This window comes from Tachypleus tridentatus, chromosome 1, assembly GCF_004210375.1.
Source record: "Tachypleus tridentatus isolate NWPU-2018 chromosome 1, ASM421037v1, whole genome shotgun sequence".
Lineage (NCBI taxonomy): Eukaryota > Metazoa > Arthropoda > Merostomata > Xiphosura > Limulidae > Tachypleus > Tachypleus tridentatus.
In genome coordinates, this window is record NC_134825.1 from 113,960,955 (window position 1) to 113,978,681 (window position 17,727).

Below are 17,727 nucleotides of genomic sequence, written 5' to 3' on the forward strand. Positions count from 1 at the left end.
AAATACCTTTCACATATTTTAAAACAAGAAACTTTATATGTAATGCAGTTGTCGTTAAAGAAACTGGAATTGGGTGATTTAATGACAACTACTGAATTAATTCTAAACACTTAGTATGTGTAATCTCATCTTGGTGGGTTATGTGATCGTCAAACTTTGATCCTTTAAGTAATGTTAAAATTACTTTCCACTACTAAATCACTGTTTCATTATGTTGTAATGTTTCCTGGAGAAAGCCAGTGATGAAAATATTTATAGAAAATTATTTTGAGATTTCTTGTGCTTTGAGCTCAAAGATATAAAAGTGTTTTAAGTTCTATTTTTGATTAATACTAGTGTTCGAAGGAATATTTAGAAATGGAACAAAAATAAACAAAAAACTTGTAAGTAACTTAATATAGAAGTATCATTAAATGAAACTGTGGATATCGTATTTAAAAACAAATAACCACAGAACAGTTCTAAGCATTTTTCATATTTCTTCAGTAACTTCAGCAAAATATTTGAGGTGACATCTATCTCTTCTCTCTCTCCTATTTATATTTAGTTGGATCAATAAATCTAGGAGACAGAGAAAGGAATGAGGAAACAACTCTAACCTTTGAACCTGAAGGACCTCTTCCATCTATACAAAAACCTAGTTACGTTCAGCTTCATGAAAATACCCCCTTCCAGAAGATTTCTTCAACTGGCACACTGAACAACTCGTCAGAGGAAGGTAATGATATAAAAAAATATTAGATAAATTAATAATGAAAAATATTTCAGTTTGGTTAGCTGTTTTAAAATCTTGTATTTTCTCTTAATTATTTAGTAATTGTCTGAAAATATCAGTCCATCTCTCTTTCTCAAAAACCTATTTTAAATTTTAATTTTGAGGGATATTTAGATTTCATTTTCAAAGTACACAGTTGTTGGTGTTTTGTTTTTAAATTATGATTCTATATTCTGTCACTTCAAAATGATGATATAATTTGAAAGTGTGGGTTGACCACATAATAGATATCTGGATTTTAAAGCTGGTCAAGTAGGTTCATATCTTTGTTGTGCCACAAACCATTCCTTATAAGAGTAACAGTCAGTCTAGTGGTGTGGGAAGTAGGATGTTGCTGACTGGCTGCCTAGAGACATGATCAGTGCTTTTAAATTATGGATGGTAGGAGACAGTTTTAATAATTTTGTCAAAATTATAACTGCAACTTGAAAGTTTTCAGTAATGAAAAATGTTGAATATTCTTTGGAAAATCCCTCTTGAACAGCATAGTTTGAAACATGTTCTTCTATGTAACGAGTGATTTTAACATTACAAGTTTTGACTAACTAGATACTGGAAAGGATGACTATTCAACCAGAGTAATGAAATGTGCTTCCTGACTTATTTCAAAGTCAACACATTACATAGAATAACAAAAAATATTATTAAAAACTAATAGTTTTCTGAATATTTAAAATAACCTACAAATCTTTCTATTTTATTTTTTTTACCATATTTACAGATCCAATTTTTTCCCACTTGTTATCTTTTTAATGTGCAATCAACAACTATATAAACTCTATACATTACAAGAAAAATCTTTTGTTGTACGAAAATTACTTGGGACCCGGCATGGCCAGGTGGGTTAAGGTGTTTGACTCATAATAAGAGGGTTGCGGGTTCAAATCCCGTCTTACCAAACATGGTCGCCCTTTCAGCCGTGGGGTCATTATAATGTGATGGTCAGTCCCACTATTCGTTGGTAAAAGAGTAGCCCAAGAGTTGGTGGTGGGTGGTGATGACTAGCTGCCTTCCCTCTAGTCTTACACTGCTAAATTAGGGATGGCTGGTGCAGATAGACCTTGTGTAGCTTTGTGCAAAATTCATAAACAAACGAGAATTACTTCTATAAGGTGAGCTGATGAAAAATAAGACATATTTTGAATTCCCTCCAGTAAATAAAAGTATACATGAGTTGGTTCTAGTCATCAGTACATGGAATGTATGAAGAAATGTTCCACAGCAGAATTATTACTGCTTTCCAACATTTAGTTTGAAGTTAGGCTATTTATTTATTTGTTTATTATTATCAGTATGTATATCTTTAGAATTAATGTTACAAAGATATTCTTATTGTGCTATATAGAACCTACCCACAAAGCCCAACGGACACGCCTTTGTCCACGGAGTTGTGAAGACTGGCTTTCAGAACCACCTAGTATGTTGAAGCTAAACACTTCACAATTGTTGACACACAACCGTGAGAGTAGCAACCATGCAGATATGGACTTTGTACAACAATTTCACAAGTCTGTACTTCATGCCACTAAGCTGCAGTTGGGTATATATAATACTTTTATCCGTCATAGTCATAGTATCACGAGATATGTAATTAAGGTGTCACTTACGCTTGCTTGTCGGGGTAGACTGTTTACAATATTTTAATATTTCATTCACTGACGATGATATATCGGTAAAAATGGGCAAATCTGAAAATAAAAAACATTAAACGTTATTGTTGTGAAGTATTTTTTTAAATGAACAGAGTTTTTGTTAACAGTGTTTGAGAATTGAGAATTAAAACCAGTAATGATTTTACGGGAGCTGTAAACAGTGGCATATCTGGCCACTGAGAACATAATTCCCTAAGGAAATATCTGCTACTCAAGCAGTTTCCTCCACCTATCTGATTTAGTGTTTTTAAAATTTTTAAATCCCCACTTCATTTGTACTCTCACTGACACGAAAGTGGTAATGTTTTTTAGATGGGTGGGGCAGTCATATTATGTATCTGAAACTAAAAGAAAACATCTGTGAACAGATGAGACCGAGAAAGTGGAAATTAGTGTTAGTTTCAAATAGCATCAGACCACTGTGTAGCTATGCAAGAGATCCAATGTAATTTTGGACTTTTATTAACAATAAAAAATAATAAATAGACAGTTCTTGAAGGCTAAAAAATTGTCTTTATTTAATAACACTCAACCCTCCTTCGACCCCCAAGTAAAAAATACCTGAAATGCCTCTGACCCTGAGCTGTCAATAGTAAGTATATGTAAAAATAGATTTTGTGTTATTCACTGCCCACTTTGAGGTAAGAGAGTTATTATTGTCATAATTAATATTCCTAAATATTACCTCGTCTAAGATCCCCATAAAACCTTAATCTAGCTATGGTCATTGGTAACCTTTGCCCTCTTCTTTTAGCAGAACAAAAACAGTTCCATTGTACTGAGGATAATACAAGGCTGAAGGTGTATCCAGATGTTACTTTAAGTACCACCAGAGCTAATGGAGAAAAGTCTGGCGAATTAGAAAGAACTAAAAAGAGACATCAGAAAAACTTCTCCTGGCCTGGAGTTGAAGCTGTGTTAGAAAGATATGAACATCATTTAGCAGGTGGGAGTTTCACTTTACTCCTACAAGATTAAAATATTCCAGGCTTAGCATGTTGGTGAGTTTTCTGCTGATTAGATTATGTTTGGAACAGTTCTAATGTTTTGGTTATGGGTTTTCTGTCGTAACTGTTTATCTATCATCTTTTCATCTGTCTTCTTTTTCTTCACAATGTCCAAGAAGTGCTATTCCTATAATTGTTGACCACTGCCCTTTAATTTGCCAATATTATGATATTGAAAATAACAGTGGTAAAACTGATGATAAAAAAGAAGGTACCATAAAAAATATATATCGTCTAAACCATAGATTTGAATTGGAAAGTCTGAATTTTGATTTTAAAGAAGTTTGAAATTAATAACGTTATTAATCTGGTTGTGAATATAATTTGTTTTTCTTTCGATTGTTGCATGATGAATTATTTGAGGAATTCTGATTGGCTGTACATTTTAATACATTTTAGTTTCTGTTTGATGATTGCTCACTAAGTTTTTATGGCTTTGCAGAGAATCTTCTGGTTTTATAAACTTTGAAGAAATAAATGTCTTGTAAAAAAAATCCATTTTCAAGAGAACATTATTGTAAATGTTACTATTTTCACACTGGATTTCTCTACTGATTTTACTACTGGAATACTTTCAGAGGGCTCATCTAATTTTAAATTTTATAATGCTAATTTCTTGTTGATATAATTACATTGTAATTTTCTTCTTGTTACATAATAACAAAGAGTGCAAATTTTTGTTTGTGCAAAAAGGAGCAGATAGGATCTAATAATTTGTGTATTAGGCTGCTGACTGGAAGGTCCAAGATTCGAGCTGTAAAATCATACTGAAAATGCTCTGCACCTTTAGAAGCCAGATGGATTATAATCATCACACTGTGTTTAATATTAGTCTAGTTATCAATCCTAAATTATTATAGGCTGTGTCTGTGAGGTTCCAAATACCAGATGTATCTGAGAATGATACAATTTTGTGATTTTCCAAGCACCAGGTGAAAGTAGCTCCGTAAGTTAATGGAACAATAAAAAATAAACTGTATCATAATAAGACACAATACACTAGTGTTTTAAGATGGGTTGTTTTAAGATACTTTAAAGTGAAACCTGAGACCTTCAACTTAAAATTATGTTCACTGAAACTAATATTTTTAAATTTGTTAAAAAAAAAGAACACCACCAAAGAAGAAAAAATTTGCAGGTAAAGGAATAAACTTTCTCAAAAACTCTAACACTTGAAAAACTAATTTACACTCATTTTGTAAATAAAAATTACTGATTGATTCTGGTTTGTAAAATACAAATATCAGAAAATTTTTATATTGTTGCGAAAGTGGAATTTGAAATAATCCTGTGTGATAAAATATTCACATGTTGGTGATAGATTAAATTATTATAAAAACTAAATTTCTCCCAACCTTGCATCTTGCACTATTGTTTACTAAGTCATTGTCTTAGTAAGTAAAGGTTTACAGGCAACAAAAGATGCTTCCCCATTGGCTGGAATTGTACAGATCACTGCAACTCCAAGAAAAATAGACATCTAATAGTATGAAGTAGAACTCTCAGAACTGTAACAGGTCAAATGGTAACTATGATAATATTCAAGTATTGGGTAGGTGTTGGGAAGAAACACAAAATTAATTTATAAAGTGTGTGGTGCACATACAATATTAATGCCATGTCCTTTTCTGTATCATTTTTTATGATACGTTTTTCGGTGACGTAAATAACAAATTGTTACTTATGTTTCAAATGTATGCTTTCATTGTTCAGCAACATTATTTCCTATTTACTTTATACAGAACAAAGGTCTGAAAAAGAGTTTCTGTCTGAAAGATGTCAAGAGTTAAACCTCAGAAACAAACAGTTCAACTGTCAAATGAAAAGAATGCGTCAACATTTGAAAGTGAGTATTTCGAAACAGTTTCCTGACGATGACCGAAGAAGGTCGAAACGTTGTTCACTCCTCTACGTAAAAATATTCTCAACCCAAACCAGTTGTTTTTACATATATATTTTTCTCTACAAGTGGGTTTTCTCGTCTTTGCTGAATTTCTTAATGTATTCATGTGTTGTGGCTTGCCAAAACTTCTTGTTATTACTAGCTGTTTCCCATAATTTGTTTCAAAAGGAGATATGTATTAAAACAATTACTATTCAATGTTAAAAACGCCTGCTATACAGAATCATAAACTTGTCATCTTGAACCCTGACTTGTTTATCATACCCTAACCTTGCATATGTCCTTTACTATATTACTGTATTATTCTTGTATGTATATATTAAGTGACTTGGTGAATAGAAAATGACTCACAACTTGGAGGTCATGGATTTGAATCCTGTCACCAAACATGCTCGTCCTTTCAGCTATGGGGGTGTTTTAATGTGATGGCAAATCTCACTTTCATTGTTGGAAGTGAGTGCTGTTGACCAACCACTTTCCTTCTAGTTTCTAAACTTCATAATAAGAGATGGCTAGTGGAGATTCTCCTTTAGTAGCTTTGTGTAAACATTGTGTAGAATTATGGGTAAAATTTATATTTGTTGATGTTATAGTTGGATGAACAATGTTTGTTTATAGTTTTAATCACTTCTACATATCTGTGTACAGTACAGTAACTGACGAAAACTTGAGTTGAACTAATCTCTTCTTGTTTTTACAGAAACTTCTCACACTAAAGCACCATCTCGAGGAAGACAGACACCATTACCAAAAAACCATAGACAAACTTAAAAAGTGCCTTCAACAACTAAGGTGAAACTTTTGGACTTGAAGACCTTTAGATGTATGGGCTCACATTCAAGGTTCTGACTTTAAAAAATTCCACACTTTGGGACCACTTTTGTTGAACTGAGATGGAACCATATTTTTTTTTTCTTCTATGACAGTGTTTACTTATGTGGCTCCTTTGTATATCTCTGTTTATTGAAGTTTAAGTCTGATTGTGAATATATAAATATAAGAATGACATTTATACCTTCAAAAAAATGAATTTACAGAGGTGGATGTGGGTTGTCTATCAAATTGTATGTATTAACTATTTACCATAAGAGCCACACGACAAACAAGTTTTCTATATAATACTCTATTCCACATTCTCCGTGTAACCTGCACCTTAGTCTAACGACACATGGGTCAGTTGTTCAAACAACTTGTTCGTCTCAGTGTCGCGTAAACTTATACATTATGTTTTTCCTTCATTAACTGTCATCCAGTTTGTTTGTTATTATTTCAGAATAACAAAAAGATGTATAATTTTCATTGTATTTCGTTTGTTGTGAAATATGTGTAATGTATTTTAAGCCTTATATTTATTAAATGAACTGTTCTGTCACACAATTAATATGAGTTGTGATTTCACAGCTAATTAATTAATTAAGCTGTATTGGTGAGCTTGATTATAAATATATTACAGTTGAGCCACATTCACTAAATACTGTATTTTGGTTTATTTGATTAATAATAAACTTGAAACTTATAGTCGGGCCAAAATTTTAAAATTTTGATGAGTTTGAGTGGACACGTAGTTGAGTCAAAAATTTAACTTATTTTTTCTTTCTTATTTATATTAACAATAGTAGCCCAGAACACAAACCTCCAAATTTTAGACCTACACTGTATACGATTTTCTTCAACTAGTGTTATAGTATATATAAACTGCATCTAAAAACAAAGAATTTGAATCCTAAACAATTATGTGTTTTATGTAATTACTAGAAGCCAAAAGATATTAAAATATTTGATGGATCAGAGTTTTATCTTCCTAGTTTTAACAATAATATAATTAGATGAAATAACTTGTTAACCAGTGACCATCAGGAGGATGTGTACGATGTTGAAACATTCCCAGAATGCACAGCATGCTTTGGAAGTTCTGTGAAAGTACACCTGTAGTGAAATTCTGTCTTACAGAACATTGGAACAAAGCAGGATCTTAATAAAAACTAAAGTTAGTAGTATTTCAGTAAATAAAAAAAAAACATAGCATGTACAGTAATATTACCAAATTCTATATTTTAATAAAACAAATGTTAAGCCTATAAAACATTAGGCCTCGAACTCTGGGAACGATCTTCAAACAAAATAAATTAAAGCAACAAAGATTTACTTACACAGTGACAAAACCTAAACAACTTTCATAACAACCGAGTTCTATAATTAACATTATTACATGACTGAAGTGTAAGTGTAACCAATAAACTACTTCTGAACTGACAGAAACAACGATGTTGACTAGATAGAACCCAATTGTTCACTTGTTTTTATATAATAAACAAATCACCTAAAAATAATACAACTCAAGAAAGTTAAAAGTAACTTTTGTAAAATTAGACCTGAAATGTTTATTAAAAGTTCATTGTCCAAATGTCGCAGTGTCTTCAACTTCAAACAACCAGTAAGAAACAACTGAATTTAAAACTCCACAAACCAACGTAACTGTAATAAGGAACAATAATAAACCGTGTTCAACAACAACATTCTTATACATTTGTTCACTGGTCAGCCACAACAGTTCTGCGATGTAATTTAAACATTTTCACCGATCAAAAACTACTGGATAAATATATATAGTATCTAGTTATGGCTACATTCATCCACATAGCCATACCTACTCGCATCACTTGTTTACTCTGTATTTTGTAGCAATCTTGTATTTTAGTAATAAAAAACAACAAAAATAAGAATATAACAATAGAATCTGTAGAACATACAGCAGCTATTCCGGTACTTTTATCATGCACACCCTCTTTAATAAATATGATTTCTTGTATAAACCCCTATCTGTCGTTTATTGGACAGAGTGAAGTAAGACATAGATACACACAAACTTTTACTATCGTACACACCAGACGGACGGCTCCTGAGGACATACGATTCCACTCCAACACATCTTTTTAGACTTCTGTAACATTTTATTAAACTATGTTGCCCAGTAAATATGTTGTGATTTGAAATAAAATTGAAGAGGTCTGCTGGATTCTGTTTCACTTCATCTTTTTTGTAGCAGCTCATCCCTCTGTGTCAAACGTAATTGATTTATGTCACCAGTTGAGTCACGACTTCAGCTTTCACTACAATACAGTTCAAAGAGTCACTTGTAGATGTGATAAAAGACTTCATCATTTATTCCAACCGTTAACACACCTTACCCATTAAGTAACTAACAAAAACATAAACATTTTCAGATGGGGTGTTTTAAAATCTTGTTGTTGTATTTTACGAAAACACTGAAGTCGGAGAGATATAATAAGTTTCATACTTTCAAACTTTCTATAGATTATAACACAAACAAAACAGAGTACGTATATGGTGTTATTGCTTTGTTAACACCTCTTATTCCCTTGTGTTGACATATTATTGTTTATGCGATTGACCCGCTACCTAGTAAAGGAATTTGTTTACAACTATGAAACAAAAATATGCATTACTAATATTTGTTTTATTTTTAGATGAATATCGGTTGCACTGTTATCCTGGAACTCCCCTTTTCTGTTAACCTGAAGATGACCTAAGAAGGTCGAAAAGTTGTTCTCTGTTTTATTAGTAAAAGTGGTGAAAACCATACCAGCCGTTATGAGATATATACTCACATATGAGTTAGACGCCAATTTGTTTAAGTTCTTCTTTCTTCATATTAATTTGTAGTATTTAAATACAAATAGTTCATTATGTATATTAATTATTTATAATGTGTTCATATTAATATATAATATTAATTTTCATAAACAGTAACAACTGCGTTAGCCAACTGTGATGAGGCCCCGGCATGTCCAGGTGGGTTAAGGCGTTCGACTCATAATCCGAGGGTCGCAGGTTCGAATCCCTGTCACACCAAAACATACTCGCCCTTTCAGCTATGGGGCGTTATAATGTTACGGTCAATCACACTATTCGTTGGTAAAAGAGTAGCCCAAAAGTTGGCGATGGGTGGTGATGACTAGCTGCCTTCCCTCTAGTTTTACACTGCTAAATTAGGGACGGCTAGCGCAGATAGCCCTCGTGTAGTTTTGCTCGAAATTCAAAACAAAACAAAGAGAAACCAGTTGTGATGGACATTGTTTAAAACTTTCCCAATTAAAATTCTACTTTGGCACTTGGTTACATTGCTAAGTAGACTCAAACGAGAGAATACCCAATTGGTCACGTCAATAGGGCAAAGTTGTCATAGAATTGTTTGTAATTCTGATAATTAATTATAATTTTTATGTAAAATTTCAGTAGTTCTTATGAAAGAAGTAATTAGATAACTGATACAACTGGTATATAACTAAAAAACTAGTGCATTACAACATGTAATTGGCCCGGCATTTGACTCCTAATCCGAGGGTCGCGGGTTCGAATCCCTGTCACACCAAACATGCTCGCCCTTTCAGACGTGGGATTGTTATAATGTTTCGGTCAATCCCACTATTCGTTGGTAAAAGAGTAGCCCAAGAGTTGGCGGTGGGTGGTGATAACTAGCTGCCTTCCCTCTAGTCTTACACTGCTAAATTATTTTTGTAAAATAAGTTGTTTAACGTTTAAACAGTGGGAATGTTGTATGTGGCAGCTGTAATTTAAGGGCCATCATAGCAAAATTAAAAAATAAACTACATTATACCATTCCAGAACTAGACACTGGGTTCATAATTATTGAAATTTAGCCAGCAAAAAAATGTACTTCCGGCAATTTAGCGCCGTCTCCGTCATTATCTGCTTGGTCATCATGGCGAACAGGAAACAACTGTCCAGTGATTTAAAAAAAACCGAATTATTGTGAAATACAAGATTCGTATTCTCTTTCCAGTATTGTACACAACTTAATGTGCCGGAATCTAGTATTCAAAGCATAATTGCCAAGTTTAAGCTTATAGGATTAACTGCTAACCTCCCTCGTTCCGGACGCCCCACCAAAATTCCAGATAGAACCATGAGGAAGGTTCTCAGAGAAGTTAGTAGGAACCCTCGTTTAACATGTAATGACAACTGGTAAGTGAAACTGGGGTTGAAGTGAGCACCTCCACAGTTATGAACATGCTACGTTCTTCTGGGTTCAAAGCATGCCGTCCTCGTAGAACTCCATATTTAAAGCCTGTTCATTTAGAAGCACGATTGAGGTATGCAAGAAAGCATGTAGATAAACCCTTTACCTATTGGAAGAGTATTCTTTGGTCAGACGAGACTAAAATCGAGCTTTTCAGCCACAATGATGTTCACTATATTTTCCGTAAGAAAGGGGAACGAAATCTTCCAAATAACACCGTTCCTACAGTTAAACACGGAGCTGGCTCGATCATGTTATGGAGTTCCTTCAGCTTTTCTGGTGTAGGCAGTCTTTACCGCGTCAACAGAATCATGAAAAAAGAAGAGTACGTTGATATATTAGGCACTTATATCAAGAATGATGCTAGGAACTTGCGGCTTGGGCGTCGTTGGATTTTCCAGCACGACAATGACCCTAAGCACACATCGAAATATGTGCAATCCTGGTTGCAGAGGAACCATATAAGCGTTCTGGAGTGGCCATCGCAGTCACCCGATCTCAACCCAATTGAAAACGTTTGGCATGAGTTGAAGACCAGGGTTCATCAGCGTCATCCGAAAAACTTGCAAAAGTTGGAGGCCTTTTGTAACGAAGAATGGAATAAAATACCAGTCGAGTTCTGTCAAATGATCATGAAAGGCTATGAGGAGAGATTTCGCCAAGTAATTCACCTGAAAGGCTACACAACTGAGCATTAAAGTAGACGCACGAACACTTTCTGCCTCTCCTATGTTTGGTTATTTGTTTATAAATAGTTTATTTGTCGTTAAATTTACATAAAAATTTATGTAGATGTATGTTAGTATAATATTTATAATACACTATACTTTCATTATCCTAATCATGATACTTTGTAAGTTATGAGGAAAAAATTACTCACGACGCAGGAGTACGAACACTTTCTGTTGTAACTGTACCAATCATCTACAGGTGTTAAAGTTTTGCAAACTGGATGGGTCCCCATTTGTTTAAAATAGTATTTCTATTTGAGATTATAATGCATGTTGCTTATTATAAAAGTGTATTAGTAAATGATTGCTAGTTTTATTTATCTATTTATTTATATAAATTAAACTGATATAAAATAAAAACCTTCTTTCCCATTTTATTCCTAATACTTGTACAAATGAACAATGGTGGAATAAATAAAAATAAGTCTTACAAACTTTATTTTCAACAAACAATGTGTTAAAAATATTTGTTCGTTTGAACTCAAATATGATGATTTTAACTTCTAGTTGGGAACACTGATAACGTCTGCTGTTTATGAGAATTCATTTCCTTTAATAGTTTCGAGGGAAATCTTTGGCTCACATTACATGTAACTTTTTCCAGTCTAGACTATTGTAGATGACGTAATAGTACAATATCAAGGTAGATATTTCACGTAAGTTACGAAGTAATTATTTTATGGTGATTGTTATTTGGATGGATGACAAGTACATGTTTGAAAAAGATTTAAACAAATGATGAACCACCAGTGTTATCTTTCTTCATTGTTTTCATATTATCAAGGGATGGTTGTATCACACAAAGAGTCTACAATTGTAAAAAATGTGGACAGTGAATACACATGTAGAAACACAGATACACACAAAGACCTAATTGTAACACCATCGCAGGGCAGTGTAAGTGTTGAAACACAGATACACAGAAAGACCTGATACTAATACCATTGCAGGACAGTGTAAGTGTTGAAACACAGATACACAGAAAGACCTGATTGTAATACCATTTCAGGGCAGTGGAAGTGACATTTTCCAGCTCCAGACAATAGTATTAATACCAGTTATCTCAAATGATAAAAACAATTACAATTATGTAATCACTTTTAGTCATGGACCGTAATTTATAAATAAGGGAAGCCTCAATAGCTGTGGCAGTTGAAATTTGTTTAGGTAAGAATAAAGTTAATTAATCTATGAGACCTTTGTATTTCTTTGCATTAGTTATATTAATCAGTTCAGTTTTATTACTCATAAAGTCTTCTACCAGCCTACTCTCCAATTAAAATTATTTTAGGCAGAATTGGATTAAATTTATCTACGAGATCTAGGGTGTGGTTAAATACATCAACTGAAAGGGTTAGACTTCCTGAGTCCGAAAGTGTAATAATATATTAAACTGGCCAAGAGATGCTGGAGCTATGATCTAAAAGTTTGTACTTGAAAAAATAAAAAATTCAGAGTCATTCTATGAGTCCCTGTGTGGCAGCTAAAAGTGATTATGTAAGTAAAAATAGCAATTATACATTCTGTAAGTTTTGACTAATTCTCAAAATAATAAGTCTAACACTTACTCAAACTTTAAAGTGTAAATTATCGTTATGATTTAGTACAGGATTGGACTGTGGGTATTGATAATTCTTTGGAGTCATGTTGTTGGCTGTATTATTTCTTTGTTAAATACACCATATGTTCGGTGAGGAGGTTTGTGCCAGTTTCTAACATAACTAGTTTCAAAACATACATGGTCTTATATACAACATTCTTTATGTAACATGTACCAGATATTTCTTGATCTGCTATCACACATTTGTTTTTATTGCATAAAGAATTTTTGTTGAGAGTAATTATGATTTTAAGTTTTTACAGTTACACTAAATCAGTTATTGAAAGATTACATATTTCACGTACATCTACCGAAACAAGCTATGTTATTACTAGTAAAGTGCAAGTTTTTAACTTGGTTTGTTGGACTTTTCTAGATAGTTATATGTTGCATATCAAATAAACTGTGATGGTTGGTCACAATTTATTTTTTATAAATAATTTATTAGTGCATTCCTTTTACCTGGTGGTGACTCGATGCTATGGGTCGAAGTTAAAATGCAGACTTGCCGTTCTTGTATTTTCTAACTAATTATTCAGTAGAGCAGGCTACTCACTAAACAATAATATACCAGTTTGACTATATAATGAACAAACCTTATTGGTGTATTCTGTTGATGAAGATTTGTATGTATCAATCAGTTGAACAAAACTGATTTTGTTCCATGTGTGTCCTAGCATACATTATTGTACCTCAGCATCATTATCGGCAGTCAGAGATAAATTCTAAATTTTTTTAGATGTTACGAATCCACAGTGTTATAGAATGATTATGGATAAATTAGGGTCAATGATGAATTATTCAGTTCATATCTGACATAAAAATGCTCTTATAGGTTCTTACAACAAAGATAATTTTCCATCTACAACTTAGTATAGAACAGTAGTTCGTAAGTATTTGTTATAAGAAAAGTTTGGTTATGAAACAGTTTGAAATCATCACTGGTTGTTTGAAGTGGTGTTTTTATGGTGATTGAGATTTAGTGTTCCATTAGTGTCATACGATTGAATGAGAAAAAGATTATTTGTACTTGTAACAAATAATTCATACTTGGATTGACAATAAATGTTCATCTGTTTACTTTCTTGGTTTGGATTCAAACGTACGATCACTGCACACCAGGCATATGTTCTACCAACTGAGCTGAAAGGTGAACTCGCTAGAAATATCTATTATGTCAATTCTAGTACAATGAACTATAGAAAACTGGTAGCATCGTGTTATAGTCTTTTTTTATATTTGTAACAATGACATTCGGAAGTGTCAACGTTTTCATTACCATGCATTACAGATTTTAAGCTTGTTACTTTATAAATATGTTAATTCCATATACCTTAATAACTGAACATATAAATTGGTTTAATAGGAGAGTTCCATAAGCTACAAGTCCACTTAAGAACTCTGAAGAGAACACAAATAAAATAAGTTAGTGATTGACGTGTCCATTAAGAAATGATGTTTGATAGTAAAAAGGATTATAAGACTTGTGACGAACATTATTTATTTCAAAAGAGACACAGATAAAAGTTTTAAATCCACTAAACTCCATCTTTAGTATGTAAAGCACATTATGAAAATGATCTCTCAAATTTTGGACATCATTAAAATTATAATACTATGTTTAGCAACAAGCAGAGGGCAGTGTATTTAAAATAAAAAAAATATATTAATGAAATAGGGTTAACGTTATTATTATACATATAAAAAATGAATAAAGACTGTTTTATTTAAGGTTAGAGAATGCTATTTGATTCTTTAATACAAGATCAATGTTGGACTTCCAAAGGATAGCGAAATTAGCTATGTTAAGTTAGTGTCCAAATGAGATATGTATTTTAGTGACCAATTAGAATTATTGACATATTATTGTGTTATTTTATTTCACTGTTGTGGAGTCATTATACGTGGGCAGTATTTGATTGTTGTCTTTTATTTTAATGTCTCTGTTTCTATCCATATTCTCAGATGTTATTTTATAATGTTATAATTATTTGTCATTACACATACATATACACCATTGTTAATTTAAGATTTTGTGCTACATGACTACCGCGATAAATGCATCAATGGTAAAATTACGACATAAATGTTATTATTTAATATGGTTTAATCGGTCGTTGTGACTTCTGTTCAATCTCTTTCAAATACTTTTCAGGTATTTTATAATCCCTGAAAAAAACAACAACAAACAAACACATGAGATATGAATAAATAAAGGTGATCATAGAAAAATAAACCAGAAATTACAATTGTATTAACTATGCATGAATGTTATTTCAATATGATGTCTTTTAAATACTGTATATATCTATGATGAAACAGTTCAACTATTGTTGAATATAGATGGAATTGTTTATAATATCACTATACTGTAAACATTTACTGCAGTAAATTGGAGCCAGTTATGTAATTAAACTATAGAACTTATTAAGCCTAACAGAAACATATATATATAAACTGAAAAGCCCACATAACTGTGCGCTTTATTGAGCCTGACAACCTGGGTACTTTTATAAAGTAGCCCTTGTTGTGAAACCTGTTGTAACCTTGTTTCTCTGTAGTCTTAATAAAATATTATTTTACTTATTTGAAACCTCAGAAATATTTACAACTTCTCTGGGAAGTGAACAACCAAAGCCAGTGACAAAACAAAAACATAATACATTTTTAGTAGAGTTTGGTTGAAATGGATCCTTCCAACCTGTTTCTAAAGTGAGATGATGTTATAGCTTCTATAATGATGCCATCTATAATGATGCCTTATATAGTGATGCCATCTATAGTGATGTGATCTATAATGATACCTTCTACAGTGATGTCATCTATAGTGATGCCTTTTATAGTGATGCCTTCTATAGTGATGTCATCTATAGTGATAACTTCTATAGTGATGTGATCTATAATGATGCCATCTATAGTGATGGCATCTATAGTGATGCCTTCTATAGTGATCTCATCTATAGTGATGTCATCTATAATGATGCCTTCTATAGTGATGTCATCTATAATGATGCCATCTATAATGATGCCTTCTATAGTGATGTCATCTATAGTGATGCCTTCTATAGTGATGCCTTCTATAGTGATGTCATCTATAGTGATGCCTTCTACAGTGATGTCATCTATAGTGATGCCTTCTACAGTGATGTCATCTATAGTGATGCCTTCTATAGTGATGCCATCTATAATGATGCCTTCTATAGTGATGTCATCTATAGTGATGCCTTCTACTGTGATGTCATCTATAGTGATGCTTTCTATAATGATGCTGTCTATTATGATGCCTTCTTTAGTGATGCCATCTATAATGATGCCTTCTTTAGTGATGCCATCTATAATGATGCCTTCTATAGTGATGTCTTGTATAGTGATGTCATCTATAGTGATGCCTTCTTTAGTGATGCCATCTATAATGATGCCTTCTATTGTGATGCCATATATAGTGATGCCTTCTATACTGATGCCATCTATAATGATGCCTTCTATAGTGATGTCATCTATAGTGATGCCTTCTACAGTGATGTCATCTATAGTGATGCTTTCTATAATGATGCTGTCTATTATGATGCCTTCTTTAGTGATGCCATCTATAATGATGCCTTCTATAGTGATGTCTTGTATAGTGATGCCATCAATAGTGATGCCTTCTTTAGTGATGCCATCTATAATGATGCCTTCTATTGTGATGCCATATATAGTGATCTCATCTATAGTAATGCCTTCTATAGTGATCTCATCTATAGTGATGTCATCTAAAATGATGCCATCTATAATGATGCATTCTATAGTGATGTCATCTATAATGATGCCTTCTATAGTGATGTCATCTATAGTGATGCCTTCTATAGTGATGTCATCTACAGTGATGCCTTCTATAGTGGTGTCATCTATAATGATGCCATCTATAGTGATGTCATCTATAGTGATGCCTTCTATAGTGATTCCATCTATAGTGATGCCTTCTATAATGATGCCATCTATAATGATGCCTTCTTTAGTGATGCCATCTATAATAATGCCTTCTATAGTGATGCCATCTATAGTGATGTCATCTATAGTGATGCCATCTATAGTGATCTCATCTATAGTGATGCCTTCTATAGTGATGCCATCTATAATGATGCCTTCTATAGTGATGTCATCAATAGTGATGCCTTCTATAGTGATGCCATCTATAATGATGCCTTCTATAGTGATGCCATCTATTGTGATCTCATCTATAGTAATGCCTTCTATAGTGATCTCATCTATAGTGATGCCTTCTATTGTGATGTTATCTATAGTGATGCCTTCTATAGTGATGCCATCTCTAGTGATCTCATCTATAATGATGCTTTCTATAGTGATGCCATCTATAATGATGCCTTCTATAGTGATACCATCTATAGTGATGCCATCTATAATGATGCCTTCTATAATGATGTCTTCTATAGTGATGTCATCTATAGTGCTGCCTTCTATAGTGATGCCATCTATAATGATGACTTGTATAGTGATGCCATCTATAGTGATGTCATCTATACTGATGCCTTCTTTCGTGATCTCAGCTATAGTGATGCCTTTTATAGTGATGTCATCTATAATGATGCCTTCCATAGTGATGTGATCTATAATGATACCTTCTACAGTGATGTCATCTATAGTGATGCCTTTTATAGTGATGCCTTCTACAGTGATGTCATCTATAGTGATGTAATCTATAGTGATGCCTTCTATAGTGATTCCATCTATAGTGATGCCTTCTATAGTCATGCCTTCTATAATGATGCCATCTATAATGATGCCTTCTTTAGTGATGCCATCTATAATGATGCCTTCTATAGTGATGCCATCTATAGTGATCTCATCTATAGTGATGCCTTCTATAGTGATGTCATCCAAATGATGCCATCTATAATGATGCCTTCTATAGTGATGTCATCTACAGTGATGCCTTCTATAGTGATGTCATCTATAGTGATCTCATCTATAGTGATGCCTTCTATAGTGATGCCTTC

At 32.9% G+C, this 17,727-nt stretch overlaps 2 protein-coding genes across 11 annotated transcripts in view; one reads left to right on the forward strand and one right to left on the reverse strand.

Moving 5' to 3' along the window:
- Window positions 1–6,663, forward strand: part of LOC143258629 (uncharacterized) — a 58,025-nt gene extending 51,362 nt beyond the window's left edge. For 5 of the 10 annotated variants that reach the window (XM_076517940.1, XM_076517871.1, XM_076517897.1 and 2 more), the window contains 5 exons: window positions 548–718; window positions 2,121–2,315; window positions 3,182–3,373; window positions 5,177–5,280; window positions 6,038–6,662. In XM_076517940.1, coding sequence (XP_076374055.1) covers window positions 548–718; window positions 2,121–2,315; window positions 3,182–3,373; window positions 5,177–5,280; window positions 6,038–6,133 — 758 coding nt within the window. In that variant the 3' untranslated portion in view covers window positions 6,134–6,662. Of the gene's footprint in view, window positions 1–547; window positions 719–2,120; window positions 2,316–3,181; window positions 3,429–5,176; window positions 5,281–6,037 lie in introns of those variants that run through there. The other 5 variants (XR_013032444.1, XM_076517880.1, XM_076517920.1 and 2 more) reach the window with 5 other exon arrangements.
- Window positions 6,664–14,826: 8,163 nt separating this feature from the next.
- The window catches only part of LOC143232947 (cilia- and flagella-associated protein 45-like), a 38,614-nt gene continuing 35,713 nt past the window's right edge, over window positions 14,827–17,727 (reverse strand). Inside the window, exon 12 of the mRNA XM_076468930.1 lies at window positions 14,827–14,899. Within this exon, the coding sequence (XP_076325045.1) occupies window positions 14,827–14,899 (73 nt within the window). The remainder of the gene's footprint in view (window positions 14,900–17,727) is intronic.